Genomic DNA, 16,210 nt, shown 5'->3' on the forward strand with positions numbered 1-16,210 from the left:
ATCACAGCAAGATCTTTTTTCATCCACCTCCTAGAGTAATGGAAATAAAAACAAAAATAAACAAATAAATGGGACCTAATGAAACTTAAAAGCTTTTGCATGGCAAACTACAAACAAGACGAAAAGACAACCCTCAGAATGGGAGAAAATATTTGCAAACGAATCAACAGACAAAGGATTAATCTCCAAAATATATAAACAACTCATGCAGCTCAATATTAAAACAACCAGTCCAAAAATGGGCAGAAGACCTAAATAGACGTTTCTTCAAAGAAGACATACAGATGGCCAAGAAGCACATGAAAAGCTGCTCAACATCACTAATCATTAGAGAAATGCAAATCAAAACTACAACGAGGTATCACCTCACACCGGTTAGAATGGGCATCATCAGAAAATCTACAAACAACAAATGCTGGAGAGGGTGTGAAGAAAAGGGAACCCTCCTGCACTGTTGGTGGGAATGTAAATTGATACAGCCACTAGGAAGAACAGTATGGACGTTCCTTAAAAAACTAAAAATAGAATTACCATATGACCCAGAAATCCCACTACTGGACATATACCTAGAAAAAAACATAATTCAAAACCACACATGCACCCCAGTGTTCATTGCAGCACTGTTTACAATAGCCAGGTCATGAAAGCAACCTAAATGCCCATCGACAGACGAATGGATAAAGAAGATGTGGTACATATATACGGTGGAATATTACTCATCCATAAAAAGGAACGAAATTGGGTCATTTGTAGAGACGTGGATGGATCTAGAGACTGTCATACAGAGTGAAGTAAGTCAGAAAGAGAAAAACAAATATAGTATATTAACGATATATGTAGAACCTAGAAAAATGGTACAGATGAACCGGTTTACAGGGCAGAAATAGAGAGGCAGATGTAGAGAACAAATGTATGGACACCAAGGGGGGAAGTGGCAGGGGGGTGGGTGGTGGTGGTGGGATGAATTGGGAGATTGCAATTGATATGTATCCACTAATATGTATAAGATGGATAACTAATAAGAACCTGCTGTATAAAAAATAAATAAATAAAATTCAAAAAAGAAAAGAAAATGTCCTTGATCAGCACTGGTGCAGAAAACTGGGTTATAGTATGTTTGGTCAGAACAAAGAGCGTGTAGGTTAAGTGATCCCTGGGCTTCTCTGTAAATACAGATCTAAAACATGTTCAGAGCTCTTATAATGGCATCATTATTGGAAGAATTATATATTTGAATTCATTTATTCTATTGTTTGTTTACAATACCTCATTTTATTTTTTTATATAAATTTATTTTTTAATTTAAATTTTTGTCTGCGTGGGGTTTTCGGGGCTGCATTGCGTCTTTGTTGCTGCTCGCGGGCTTTTTCTCGTGGTGAGCGGGGGCTGCTCTTTGTTGCGGTGCGCGGGCTTCTCATTGCGGTGGCTTCTCTTGTTGTGGAGCACGGGCTTCAGTAGTTGTGGCTCGCAGGCTCTAGAGCACAGGCTCAGTAGTTGTGGTGCCCGGGCTTAGTTGCTCCGCAGCATGTGGGATCTTCCCGGGTCGGGGCTCGAACCCACGTCCCCGGCATTAGCAGGCAGATTCTTAACCACTGCGCCACCAGGGAAGTCCCCTCATCATTTTGTAGTCACCCTTTTCCTTGAAAGTGACTTTATAAAGCACATTTTTTTAAAGATCTATAAACTAAACTTCTCACCATTTGCCAATTGTCAGCTATATTCTGGAAACAGATAAGGCTGCTCTATCAAAAGGATCTCAAAGTGGAGTGGCTCAAATTAAGCAGAAGATTCTCTTTTGAGTCTCAGGAGGCAGTCCAGGGCTGGTGTGCAGCTCACTGTGGAAGGAGCCCAGGCTTCTGCTCCATTGCTGCCTTTCTCAACACTTGGATGGTCCAGAGTGGCTGTTTCACCTCCTACTGTCACCTCTGCATACCGGCCATTAAGAATAGGCAATGGGAAGAGGACATACTCCGTTAAGAGGGCATAGTCCCGTTAAGAGGATGCTGCCCAAGTCCATAGCCCAGAACACATCATCCCGCCACATCTAACAAGGCTCCATCTGACAAGGAGGCTGGGCAATATAGTCTTTAACTCATTCAGGAGTCAGCAAACTATGACCCATTACCTGTTTTGGTAAATAAAATAGATATAGCCATACCCATTCATTTACGTATTTTATATGGCTGCTTTCAAGCACACTTGAGTAGTTACAACAGAGACCATGTGGCCCACAGTCTAAAATATTTACTGTCTAAAGCTTTATAGAAAATGTGTGCCTACCTACCCCTCCCCCCAGAACCTAGGTCATCTGTATGCCCACCTGAAATACTAATACCAAAGAAAAAGAGGATAATAAGTATTTAGGAACAGTTAATATAAAACAGCAAAGTTTTACAAAGCAGGCAGTTTTTGTCAACGTGAAAACCATGATGGTTTTTCAGTCTCCTTTCTTTCTCAAAATTTAAAAAAAAAAAGGGCGGGGAGGCTGAAAGTTAATCTGACATACTTAGTAGTAGTTTTAAAAATATATTAGTTTTTGACTTAGCTACAGCTAATCATTACAAATCCGCCCTTTAATAAATAACTTGAGAGAAAAATGTAGTCAAGGAAAGTTTGCTCCAGTTTTGTACCATCCTTCTGTCATCCCCTTGCCACCTGTCATGGTCCTGTTCCCAAAAGCTTCAAATCTTTTGAAAGTCTAGAAAACTACATTATAATTAAGTGTCATTGATCTGATCTTTTCTGGCTGTCTCAGTTTTCCCCCATAGTTAGGTTTAGAAATAACACAGTTGTTGAGATCTGGCTTCTCACTCCAAGGCACTTTTTTTCATTTGTATTCTACCACACCATGTAATTTACAATCAAGAGCTTTTGAGAGAAAGTGCTTCAAAAAATAGAGAAAATAAAATTACAGGCATTTTCCATGAGGAAACCTTTGAAGTCAGCAATCTCATAATTTCTCTTTCTATGTTTTACCCTTCTATGAAAAAGGAAGAAAAGGAGCTAATAACAGACACAGAAGGAAAAATATTACCAGCCAGTGCTGATCTACATGTATGTCAGCATAACCTCAAGACTCGCTGCTGAGGGGTGGGCTAAAGTTCACGTTAGGGTAAGGAAGAAGTGATCACAATCGCATGGACATGGTGTTTGCCACCTGCCAGCCATAACCATAGGGAAAATTGGGCAAAGTATTGAAAGAGAGCTCCCAAAGCGTTTTTCTTCTAGGCTTTTTTTTTTTTTTTTTTTTTTTTTTTTGTAGTAATGCTCAGGGCAACAGCTAGCACTTGGGTGCCTTTCTTCCTGTGAGTTAGAAAATGGCATCCTCTTTAGGCGGTGGAGTTGCCAAAAAAAAAACATTCTCACTGTAGGCACGTGAATTCTGGGTGAGCCAGTTAGAAGAAAGCATCTTGTCTTCCAAACTGATAGCAAGCTCTGCTCTGTCACCTCAAGGATGCCTTTCTGTGGAGCATCAGCTGGACAGCCTTTGGGGTCGCCTTGTCATCACCCCACTGGGAAAATTCAAAACGACCCTAACACGGTCAGGTGGGACTGGACCAGGCCAGTCACTTTCTGGTAAAGTGTACCCCATTGCCCCTTTTCTGAGACTTTGTTTGGCATGTCGAGGCAAGAAGCTTCCAGATGTCCACACAGATACAGGAGGAGTGAAGGTGAAAACAGCAGCTGCCCGTGCTGGACAGAAGAGATGTGGGCAGTGGACCCGCATCGGGTCGAGTCCCCCGGGCAGCTGGAGATGGGCACAGAAAGCGGCCCTGGCGGCTCAGGAAACGAACTGAGCAAACCTCAGAAACATACACTGAGGGCCCAGGCAAAACTGGACCCTTCTGAAGCTCTGAAGTTACATTTTTGAAAAGAGGACACTCTGGTCTTCAGTTGGCCAGTCTGAGTCTGATATCTCCCAACTAACACCTCACTCATTTCTCTTTATAAAATGTGTCACTTTTTTTTAACTGGATTAAAGATGTGTTCACTGCTACCACTGAGACCTGCTAAGAACATGTGGCTTCTTTATATTCTATGATGGGTTTATCATCCAACTAGTTAGAGGAGGGCACTGATAACTCGCTTAAAACTAGTCTCTTACAAGTATAGTCTTTGTGGATGACTGCCCACGTAAATGTTCCATTTCCTGACTTTCTTCTGCCCCTCTCTAAGCAAGAGGGGGCCTTCTGTGGAAAGGGGGAGGGGAGCCTCAGCTTCAGCACAGCACCCTAGATCCTCAGTGGCTTTGGCCAGGAAATGGCTTGACTGGTCCAGCCCCATCTGGCTGCTGGGGCCAGTGTGGTGGCACCAACCAGTTTCAGGAATCTCTCCTACCAACCACTTGTCTCTAGCCACAAAATCCCCACCCGCAGCTGCCTTTGTCCTGCCCCCAGGCTTCCACCAGCCTCTCAGCACCCTTGAATCCACTCACCGGTGTGTGGGAACTTGCAGGTCCGCAGCATCACCCCACTACTCTGGTACCGTGTCACATTAGACTTGGGGGTGGCAGGGCCCCAGCAACCTGCTAATACTTGGCTAATGGCACCTTGGAGATTTTGCTTATCCTCTGTAGACGTATACCCTGATGACACTTGAGTCCTCATACCTAGCATGTCATCCTTCTTCAGCCTGAGGGCACTGGTCTGTGCTTTGACACACTTAGGAGGTTGTGACGTGGTTGTGGCTGGGGGTGGTAGAGGAGAGTGGCAGACAGGGTTTCCAGAGATGACTGTGGAAGCAAAGGGATTCATCTCCCGGGGACAGAACGCAGTAGCAGTTCTTTGAGTGGGTCTGTTTTTCCAGCCACAATAGGCTGGTGGTTCATAAGAGCACGCAGAGACACTACCCACTTTCCAGACTCGCCCCTTCCACTTCCATTCAACTGTGCTTGCACTTGTAGCCCTAGTCTTGAATTCAGCAGTGTCAGAGAGTGGTGATGTGCTGTTACTGCGTCCCTGGCATGACTTGACATAAATTGATGATCTCATTTAGCCCTCGTACAATCATAGGAGATTAGGACTTTTAATATTACACCTTTACAAACGAGAGAACTAAGGCACAAGATGCCTTTAAGTAACTTGCCCCAGTCATGCAGATCTGACTTCAGCACCAGCACCGTCAACCCGTGCGTTACATTCGCTCCAGCCTCCGCGCCTGCCTTGGATTTAGAGATGTGCCAAAGCCTTCCTGGGTCTGGGCTTACACACAGACTCCCCTGCCAGCCCCGGGTAACCGTCAGTCTGCATTCTATGTCTGTGGTTCATCTCTTCTGGACATTTTATACAAACGGAATCATATAATATGTAACCTTTTGTGTCTGGCTTCTTCCACTTAGCATACTGTTTTGGAGGTACATCCACATTTAGCATGTATCAGTATTCTTCGTATGGCTGTGTAACACTCCGTTGTATGTACTGTATACCATAGTTTGTTCGTCCATTGATGGACCTTTAGGCTTTTCCACCTTTTGGCTGTTGTGAATAGTGTTGCTGTGTTCTTGCGTGTATATGTATTGATACTTGTTTGAGTTCCTATTTTCAGTCCTTTGGGGTATATACCTATGAGTAGAATTGCGGAGTCGTATGATAATTCTGCGTTTAACTTTGTGAGAAACCGCCAGACTTTTCCACAGTGGCTGTAGCGTCTTACATTCTTATCAGCAATGCATGAGGTTTCCAGTCTCTCCACATCCTCACCAATGCTTTTTTTCCATTTTTTTTTTTTAAATAGTCATCCCAGTGGGTGTGAAGTGGTACCTCACTGTGGTTTTGATTTGAATTTCCTTCATGACTGATAATGTTGAGCATCTTTTCAGTTGCTTGTTGGCCATTTGTATATCCTTTTTGGAGACGTGTCTATTCAAGTCCTTTGCCCATTTTTTATCGGGTTGTTTGGGGTTTTTTGTTGTTGAGTTCTAAGAGTTCTTTATATATTCTGAATATCAAATGTCTTTTTAATTTACTTATTCTCGCTTCAGCAGTTTTCTGTTTAACCTACCCACTGAGTTTCTTTGTTTTTTTTTAATTTTAATGTCTAAAATTTTAATTTCTGGGATTTCTAGTTCTTTCTTTTTCACAAATGCCTAATGTATTGTGGATGCTATTCCCCACCCCCATCTCCTTTATTTCTTGGAGGATTTTTAAATGAACTCTCTAGAATTTTCTCTTCAGATTACCTTATTATCTCTATTTGATTATTCATTCTCCCTTTTGTTGAGTCTGGCACCTGTCTTTCATGGTGCTGGATTTCCTTTTGTCTTCTGTATATCTTACTGGTAGGGTCATTTTCAGCAGGAATTCTCTCCTCCTCTGTCCTCCTGAGTGCCGTAGCTCTAACTGTAGCATTTGCAGTGGCTCAGCTTGGTGCCTTCACCAGTGTGGATGGTGCAGGACAACAGACTCAGCACAGGCCGAGTCTGATCTTCAGAAGGTGACGGCTTTTATCTCATGACCTACAACTCATTTTCAGCCACAGCCCTGGGCAGACATGGTTATTCCAGCTCCAGAGAAGAGTGGATGGTTCTGGTCCCCACACACCTGGTTTATGTGGCTTTGGGCCCATCCTAAGTGGGCAGTAAAAGCCTGGCCCTCCTGGTGCACAGCTGTCTTGGCTCCCTATGGGAAGTGGTTGGGGCTTTTGCCCTCACATATTACTGTGGGCTCTCTTCTCTCCCTCCAAGAACCTCTCCCTTCCTAGTCCACAGAAATTTCCTTTTCTTGTGTTGAAGAGTGACTATTATAAAATAAATTTTTCTTAAATTTCTGCATTTTAAATTGAAAAGTGTTGGGATTTGAGACCACTTGAGAAATAGCACCTCTTTCCTCCCAAATGAGAAGTAAGAAAAAACAACGAAAAGAACAAGGCATATAAAAGTCAGAATCTCACTGTTATTACTGATAAAGCTGATCTTGTGGAATGTGGTCTTCATCTGTAGGCAATACCGAGCTCCTAATACTGCACTGAATTTTGGAGCAAAAAGCTCAGAATAATCAAGAATGGACTTACATGTGTTGGTCTTTGCTGAGGACAAAGGCAAAATTAGTGAAGTGACACTGATACCCAGGTATATCCTAGTGAGAGGGAGAGTTTTTTCTATTATATTATTCAAAGTTAATAGTTTTCTTACTTAGTGTTATGTAAAGGCTCTAGGAGTAAAGAATAATATGTATGTCACAAGTTTTGTTGAATCTACTTGCATTTGTCCATACCGCCTGTGATCCTTCATATTTGTTTATTACCATTTCTAGCAAGCTTAACTCTTCATTGCTTCACTTTTATTCTTAAGCTAAGACTGTATGAGTTGGCATTTGAGATGAAAGTATACTTGTCTAATCTAGCACGTTCTGTCACCTTCTTTTACAAGATCATTCCCAGCGACCCCTTCTGGGTACCAACCACTGAGGAGGAGTATTTGCACTTTGGGGAAAAGGCTGATTCTGAGAACCAGGCCCGGAAGTACATGAATGCGGTACGAAAGCGGAAGGGTCTTTATGTGGAAGAGAAGATTGTGGAGCACGCAGAAAAGCAGAGAACCCTCAGCAAAAATAAGTAACTACCACTGGTGGCAGATTCTTCTCTTTGTAATAAGTTAGGAAGTATCACCCAGGCTTCGATCCTGGGAAAATTCCTTTATGCTGTATCATCTCTGTGCATTCACTTTCAATAAATTTGATCCATATCATATTTTAAAGAGGGCGTTCCAAAATGTTTTTGTAATTGGTTCTGGTACAAGGCAAGAAGTGATAAATATTGCAGTGGTGCCTTCTTCCTACCCTATGTATAACCCCTTGGCAGCAAGACTCGTGCTGTGATGAGGGCAACCTGCTAAGTGCCAGGGGCAGGGTGTGCAGATCCCCCAGTGGGCTGGGTCCTCTACACTGAGCACCCACCCCTCTGCCTGTCATCAGAGTGTCGCTCTTCTGATTACATTCTCCACTTAAACATACTTCATATTTAATCATTGAATCACAGCATTTAACATCATTTGGAGAGACCGCATACTCGAGAGACCAGCTGCCTTTAGGTTAGTTAAACCAAGTCACTGTTCCAGCTGATTCATCTTGCTACACATCTTTATTTGTGTAGCAAACCAATGTAATGGTCAACTGTTAGCCTTTAAACCTTCTGTTTTTACACTCCCTCCTAAATTGCATCACTCATATTTAAATAAATGTTAATTAAAGTTATGCCCTATACCTTTTTCTTTTTTTAAAAAAAAGGTAAATTTCTATAATTCTCTTGGCTGTTTCCTCTTAGCCTTACTGAAGGGATATTAGCTAATATGATGAGATTATTGCCTTGATTGTAAATACTTTCCCTAAATCTCCTCAGTTGCCTCATTCAGGGAGATCCCCATATAAGGTGCAAATGCAATCCAGTCAGTAATAGATTTTGTAATTTTTGATGTTGTGCTAATATCTTTTATAGCCACTTAAAAGAAGGATTCTTTTTCAAAACACCTAAAATTATCAGACCAGGCTTGAAATGCTATTAATGTTTTTTTGTTTGTTTGTTGTTTTTAATAAACTCTGTCATTTTTTTTGTGTGTGTGTGTGGTGCGCGGGCCTCTCACTGTTGTGGCCTCTCCCGTTGCAGAGCACAGGCTCCGGACGCGCAGGCTCAGCGGCCATGGCTTACGGGCCCAGCCGCTCTGCGGCATGTGGGATCTTCCCGGACCGGGGCACGAACCCGTGTCCCCTGCATCGGCAGGTGGACTCTCAACCACTGCGCCACCAGGGAAGCCCTAAACTCTGTCATTCTTAGTACTAGAGCCCTGGCATATCTGGTCAAGTCTAACTGACCCAGACTTTGGGGAAAATGTAGCTAGATAATTCACTGTCTAAGTGGAACAGATACTGATATCTGAATTAATTTAGGAGAGTTATACCACGTATTGGTTTATCTGAAAACTTTGATAACACAGGAAAAGCTAGCACATCGATTTATAGCATTTGTAAATCATATCATTCAAACTTCCAGATGTGCTATAAAAAGTCTTCTTAGACTATACACTTTATCAGCAAATGCTACATTTAATAGAGAAAAGAGGCATAACCCAGAAAGAGTCGGAGCTCTTTCTGCATTCTCTTGGGCTCTGCCAGATGTGCTGGTGTGGGGAGGTGGCGTGTCAGGTTGATAGATTGCCTCTCTTCCTTCTCCACGTTTGGGGAGACAACAACAAGCAGGAATGACCACGAGCAGGCAGGCCAAGGGCTATAGCTAATCTGCCATGCGAGTAATCTGCTGTGGTGTGTAGTTGGTGACGGGGCCCCAGCCATGGATACCCCGTCCACGTGTGACAGCATAGTGAGACTGTGTCTCTACTTCGTGTCCCTATGGCATGCTCAGACCCTAGCCTCAGTGTACTGAATTCAGTGGAAGTGAACCAAGGAGTTATCAGTCCCAAAGTGGGATGGGGGTGTTCCTGTTCTTACATAGGGATTGGTTTCTGGCAGTCATTTACAGACAGGCCTCAGGGGCAGTGAGGAAGCCACAAAATCAAGACCCTCACTCCTGGAGGATTCTTGGCATTGAGGTCCTGAGGTCTCAGAGGACAGGCATAGGCAACATCAACCTAATGCCTTTTCCAAGGCAACCCCAGGGCACAGGTGGGCCAGGGGCGTGGGGTCTGGAAGGGTCAGAGTTTTCGTAGACTTGAGGAGAAATACCCATCTCCTATTATGACCCTGGGTGTATGGAGTGGGGGTGTGTGGTGTGTGTGTGTGTCTGTGTCTGTGCAGAGAGGGAGAGAGAATTACTGGATCCTCACACCTGTTGTATGGGAATAGGAGTAGGAAATTATTACGGCCTCGTAGAAGTTACATTCACAGCCCATGGTCCCATATCTCATTTAGTTGCACCTCTGGGTAAGCCCTGCTCTGAGTACATCGCAAAAGGATTCCAGGGACTGTTGCCTGATGTGTGTTAGGTCAGGGAAATCATCAGCAGAAGCTGAATCTTCACTACAGCAGAGGACGAGGTGAGGGTTTGGGGCATCTTTATATTTATGATATTTATATTCTGTGCCTCAAACTTAGGTAAAGCTGCCAGTGTCCAAGATTCAAAATCATTATATGGCTCAGATTTATGGCTGGTAAGTTTGGATAAGAAATTATCCAAATTTCTGGATAAGAGATTTCCCTTCTCTCCTGTCTTACAACAACAAATAAGGCCCAGAGCCGTAGAAGGCTTGTCCTGGAGCCAAAGCCCTCCAGGTGAATAGATTATTAAATCCCAGAATTAGAAGGTGTGCCATTGTGAAGCAGTCCAAGTAATCCTTTCTTTTTAAGGCAAAGAGCACTTTAAACTTCCTAAGCTAGGAAAAAAAGATAAAATTAATAATAAAAGCCAAGAATTTAGATCAGATTCTAAAAACAGGATTATGAATGTCAACCTAAAAACATAAACCAGACCACGGGAGTAAGAAGACTTTCCTTTGATCCTGTTCCATAGACAGAACCCACGGCACAGAGAGCATCTTCTCGCAATTTAGGAATGAGCGGTGGGGAGGCTTCTCACCTTGTGGCATGTCTGCCCTGCAGGGAACGAGCAGAGCCATGTGCCGCAGACTCCAGGGAAGCAAGAGAGCACCGACCAGAGGAGACGGGAGGGAGGAGGGGGCGGAACACGAGGAAGGGCTCTGGAAGTGAAGGGGCCAAGGCCCTCCCAGCTTGGCCATTCCTGGCCCAGGGCTGGAAAGCCAGAGACTTGATCTTGAGTCACGGGGATGGGGTTTCTCCCAGCCCATGTGTCCCCTCCCTCCGGTGTTCCTGAGGAAGTTCCAGAGGGCCAGGCAGTTGTATTCCACCCCGCACCTCAGCCTCAGGGCTGGGAGCGCTGGGAATGCACGTTTGCTTTGGGGGTTGCCCTTTGCACATCTCTGCCAGGCCTTTGGGTCTGACAGATTATTTTGTATGATTTTGGTTCGTGGCAAAAGGTGTAGCAGCTTTAATTCTGCTGTCCCAGATTTCGTGTGATTTCTCATAAACAAACAACCTTTCTTGTCCAATTTAAAAGGCCTTTTTACCACAGCTGCAACTTTTACCTTTTTGCAAATCAGTGATCTTGAAGAATTTTTATTTCGTAATTTTGAATGACCATTTGAAGCATATTTTTCCAAAAAGTTATCTGTTGTCTTTTTGAAAAAATAAAAAACGTTTCTGTGAACCACAGAGCCCTGATATCATCAGACAGTACCACAGCGGGGTCAGGAGCAGGGAGACAAGAACTTAGGGTCCTGTCACTCCTACCTGGGTGACCCTGGGCAAGTCTCTGGAAGCCTTACATCCCTCAGATGTAAGGTGGTCGGTAATTTCTCATGTGGAAGGGATTGTTGGGAGGAGGAAACAAAATAACCCATGTTAGGACACAGTACCTGGTGTATAGTGCCCAATGTATTAAAAGCAATTATCATTGCTTTTTTATTTTTATTACAATCCTGAGGCAGTGCACATGCACGGAGAGGGAAGATACCTCAGTTCAGGCTGATTACACAATCAGTTGATCTGATAAGACAAAAATTCAGGCTGCGTATTTCACTTTTCTTTTTCTCTAGTGAGGTCTTCCCATCCTGCTGAGCTTGAGCGCTCTGGACCTAAAGTGGAGAGGGCGACAGGACTCGAAATTCCAGGGGTGCTTGCTTTCTGGTTTCTTCACTTTTCTTGGTCTTTCCTTCAGGTCAGGTTTTACACTGTAGCCAGCGCCCCTTGTCAGATTATGTGCTGTCCCCAAAGCATAGCAAGTGGGATCGGCCAGCCCCGAGGCCCTTCGCTTTGGGGACCGCCGTACAGTTGGCCTTTGGACAGTGACTGATTCTGCTTAAGGCCAAGCCAGATAAGCTTGCCTATGGGCTCCCCTTCATCCATCCTTCGTGAACCCGCGGCAGCCAGTGCTTCCAGCTGGAACGGGAGCTACAGAAAAGTGGGAGGGCTAGGCCCAGCCGAGATGTCAGCTTCCTGGGTCTCCGTGTGGTCTTCCCAGCTCCTGAAGCCCCCCCTGCGCCAACTCCCCTTCCTGCCCCTCTGCTTCGGAGGCAGCACTCAGGGCCGCTCTGGCCCTCGCCACGGGCCTGGCCTGCCCCACCTGGGACGTTTGAACGTCACTGTGCTCTGCTCCCACCACAGCCTGCTGTCTTCCCAACTCTGGGAAGCTCTGACTTACCACGACTCTGCCAGCCACCATTTCCTTCCACCTTTTTACCCTCCACAGGCTTTACTTTCTTTTCTCCCCGGCCTGGTCCCCAGGCAGCCACATCCACCGAGCAGAACCATCCCTGTGCAGACCTGCTCTGCTCAAGGCACTGATGTTGCCTTTGTGGCCAGAGCCAGGGCTTCCTCCAGCCAGCCCTCTGGGCTGCTCCAGTACCTCTGGCACAGGGGCCCATTCCTTCCCCTTTTCAAAGAGCGGGTGGGTCAGGAGAGCCTTGGAGAAAGCAGTTCATGGACCGGTGACGCTGCCATTACTCGGGAACGGGCTCCCCGGGGAGCCCACCGTGGGGGGAGGCCTGGCGCCCAGCAGAATTGGGTGCAGCGGGAGGAACTTGAGCAGCAGGGGCTCCTGCTCTGGCCACTAAGTGCACAGCAGCATCCACAAGGGACAGGAATGATCCAGAACCTTCTAGGAAAGTGACTGGGCTTCAAGGCTGGTGGGAGAAGGATGCATGGTAGCTGAGCTGACCCTGCCCTGATGAGACATCTGGAGACAATGGATCCTCCGGAAATTGTCTCTGAAGGCCTGGTCTACAGGGGCCACCACTGCAATCGTCCCCTCCTCCCCCCACCTGGACAGTCCCCCTTGCAGGATTCCTGCTACTGTAGAGAAGCTCGAGGCGGAGGGGACAGAGGACCAGGGAGTTGCCCTGGACCAGACCCCGAGAATGGAAGCCAGGTTGTAGCAAGTCCTTTGGCAAGGGACCTGAGAGGTGGGTAGTGACCTTTTGTTAAATTGGCTCCCCCTCTGATAGTGACCTGTTGGATCCCATGTTTGGGCTATTCACATCTATAGTAGTTCTTGGCTGTTTTCTCCTGTGCAGTACCCAGTAGACAAAAGCCTAGAAATAACACCCTGCTTTTCTTTGGGGAAACCACCTCATTCCTACTTGGTCCGTGAGGTTGGAGTGGGTTTGACCTCACCACACCTGCATGTGACGCAGGATGGGACAGTTGGTGTATTCAAGTCCCTTGGCCTCTTTGGAATGGATGAGAGACCAATTTCTGAACAATTTTGAGCATCTAAATTCTGTACCTTAAACCAAAGCTATCCCTGGACTTTTCAGGTACACGAGGCAGTAAGTTTCCTCGCCTTTTTCTGTCGAAGTCAATTTGAGTTGACTTCAAATCACAAGCACTGAACAGCCTTGACCAACACAACACCTTTGATCCTGACACCCTCCTCTGCTCAAGAATGTCTTGTGGTTCCCGCTGTCCCCCCACCTTCACCCTGTGTCCTTCCCATCTCTTAAAGCCTGGGCCCAGTGCCATCTCTATTAGGATGTCACCTTTCTCATTGCCAACCAAATGAGCTTATCTTTTTCTGATGCCCATAATATTATTTGCATCTCTTTTATGGTACTCACGGCATTCTGGTAAGTGTGGTTTGGGTACAGATCCTGGCCCTTTTACTTATGTGAAAGCTTGAAGGTGAGATTTTTTTATACCATCTGTGCCTTGCACATAGTAGATGCTCAGTAAATCCTCGTGGAAGTGTATGGATTAGCCTAAGAGTGTACAATTAGTCACGTAGAAGCACACTGAGAACATAGTTCTCCTGGCTCTCTTCCAGTGTCTCTGGAATGCCACACTTCCTCCTTCCTGAGAGAGAAGCCTTAGTGGCGTGGATGTGTCCAAGAGCAGTGCTTCTCAAAGTGTGGTCCCCAGACAGCATCACCTGGAAGCTTGAGGGAAATGCAAATTCTCGGCCCCCGCCTAAGACCTCCTAAATCAAACTGGGGTGGGCTCAGTAAGCTGTGTTTTCACAAGCCCTCCAAGTGATTCCGATGCATACTTCAGTTTGAAAACTACCGCCATAGAGATTTCAGTTGACAACTATTTAAAATTATACTTTGCTCTTTTCGAAATTTATCTTAACTTCTTCGTGATTTACAAGTGGAAATGCACACTATACATCTTAAGTCTAACTTTAAGTAAAATTTGCAAGGCCTCATTTGGATAATTAACTTTCTTCCACCTTACAGTAGATATGGAAACTCTTTAACTCTTTCCAAGTGTGTACACTGTTCTTTTAGGATTGGGAGACTAAAGGTCAAAGGAGAGAACTCACCAAAAAGTATTCATCCATATGGTGTTCATTCTGGACAGAACATTTTTGGAGGAAGAAGTTATTTGCCTTTCAAACCCAGAAGGAGCAAAGAAAGGGAGGAACCAGCTCAAAGATCTGGGGCACTTATAAATGGACTTTTAAGGTGAGAGGATTGGATCAAACTGGAAAGGTTGTTTGAACATCAGATTTAGATGTTTCTTTTTTTATTTGCCCTCATTCAAAATTTTTAAAAAAAGCAAGAAAGAAAAAAGAAGTAACCTTATGAGATGTCTAGTTATGAATGTTTACTTCCCTTCTTTTATCTTTTTTTTTTTTTAAAAGAGTGTCTAGAAAAACCAGGGCTGGGAAAATTCTTCTGTTAAGTGTATCACATGAGATCATTGAAAATACACACTTTTCATTTTATATGCTACCCTTTCCAAAGACATTTTCGTATATTAAACAACTGCACTTTCGAGCCTGTCAGTCAGAGGTGAATTCATTTGGCTGTTTTCAGAGGCTTTGAAATGTTTTAAAATTGCCGCTGCCGCCACCTTCAATGCTTCAAAATAAATAGGATGTAGCATTTGGAATGGAATTTGATGTAGAAAAGGCGTGCTTCCTGGTCAAATATTTCTCCAAAGAAGGCAAAAGTACCCTCAAGTCTTTCTGAGTCTTTTGAGACTCTCCCTGGGCTTCTCTCTTGGAGAGCTAACTCCCTTCCCCAGAAAAGGTTAATATTTCTTAAGTGATGTGCAAGGATCCATCCAGCCTGGAGGGATCACTGTGCTGACGGCCCTCTTCATACAGGACCTCCTGCTGCTTCCTCCTTTCCCCCAAATGCTGCAGGAGGCTCCCAGGGGGTGGGTTTGGGGGCTAGGGGGTCTCACACAGGCCCCCAATCAGACCCGCTTTCCCTGGGCACTGCTCTGTGGGCTCCCTTTCCTCTGAAGCCGTCACTTCTTTGCTGCCTCTCACCTGCACCCCAGTCCCCTGCCAGCTGCTGCCACCGCTCACTGAGCCATGCTCCTGCCACGGCTGCAGAGATGGAATTTTTCCGCCTCTTCCTTTCTGTGTCGTTATGTCGGAAAGGCCTCAAAGCAGTGGGCCCTGGTGTCCTGGAGTTTTGAGTGAATCAACTCCTTGGCACCTTGCTCTCCAGCAGACCAGACAAGTGTCCCTGAGGTCTAGCTTGGGATGGATTCAATTGGCCGTCACTGGCTGTACTCAAAATTGTTACCCTCTTCTGCTACCTACTCGACCAATTGTGTTTGCTGCCTTCTTACAGGATGTTTCTCTCCAAGAAAATTCCCCAGATCCCCTACAAATAGCTTGGTCGATCTCCTTGTCATACCCATAGCTCCTTCTAAGGAGACCCACACTGCCATTATGTTTTGTAATATGTTGGTAGCCGTGGCAGAATGCCATTGAATCCATCCGTAGTTTGCAGCAGGGTGAGATCTGAGAAGTGAGCTAGAGGGGACATGTCATCCTCTGGAGCTGTTGACTCTGACGTGGACAAGCAGCTTTGAGAAGTGGCCCAGCCCAATATGGTACACAGTTGACCCTTGAACAACACAGGGAGTTAGGGACACTGAAGTTCCCTGCAGTCTAAAGCCCAGATATAACTTTACAGTCAGCCCTCGGTACACACGGCTCAGCAGCAGCTGATACAACCAACCACGGATCGGGTAGCACTGTGGTGTTTACTACTGAAAAACAGGTCTAATTGGACCCACGCAGTTCAAACCCGCATTATGGGTCAACTGTATGTGTTACCATAAATTGGTCATACACTTTAACCTAGACATCTTTCTAGAAATCTCCTCTACGGAAACATTCACACAAGTGCACAAAAACACCCAAACAAGGCTGAGAGTAACAGCCACCACGGGGAAAAATCCTAATAGCCAATGAAGAATTGCTTATGTAAATGATGGTGTATTTGAAC

The 16,210-nt window shown here is 45.1% G+C and overlaps 1 protein-coding gene across 5 annotated transcripts in view; it reads left to right on the forward strand.

The window, feature by feature from the left end:
• EFL1 (elongation factor like GTPase 1) overlaps positions 1-8,189 on the forward strand; it is a 134,853-nt gene extending 126,664 nt beyond the window's left edge. For 4 of the 5 annotated variants that reach the window (XM_067698459.1, XM_067698476.1, XM_067698468.1 and 1 more), the window contains one exon: positions 7,367-8,189. In XM_067698459.1, the coding sequence (XP_067554560.1) occupies positions 7,367-7,555 (189 nt within the window). In that variant the 3' untranslated portion in view covers positions 7,556-8,189. The remainder of the gene's footprint in view (positions 1-7,366) is intronic. The other variant, XR_010932737.1, reaches the window with a different exon arrangement.
• Positions 8,190-16,210: the final 8,021 nt, after the last annotated feature.

Source organism: Pseudorca crassidens, chromosome 1 (genome assembly GCF_039906515.1).
Source record: "Pseudorca crassidens isolate mPseCra1 chromosome 1, mPseCra1.hap1, whole genome shotgun sequence".
Classification (NCBI taxonomy): domain Eukaryota; kingdom Metazoa; phylum Chordata; class Mammalia; order Artiodactyla; family Delphinidae; genus Pseudorca; species Pseudorca crassidens.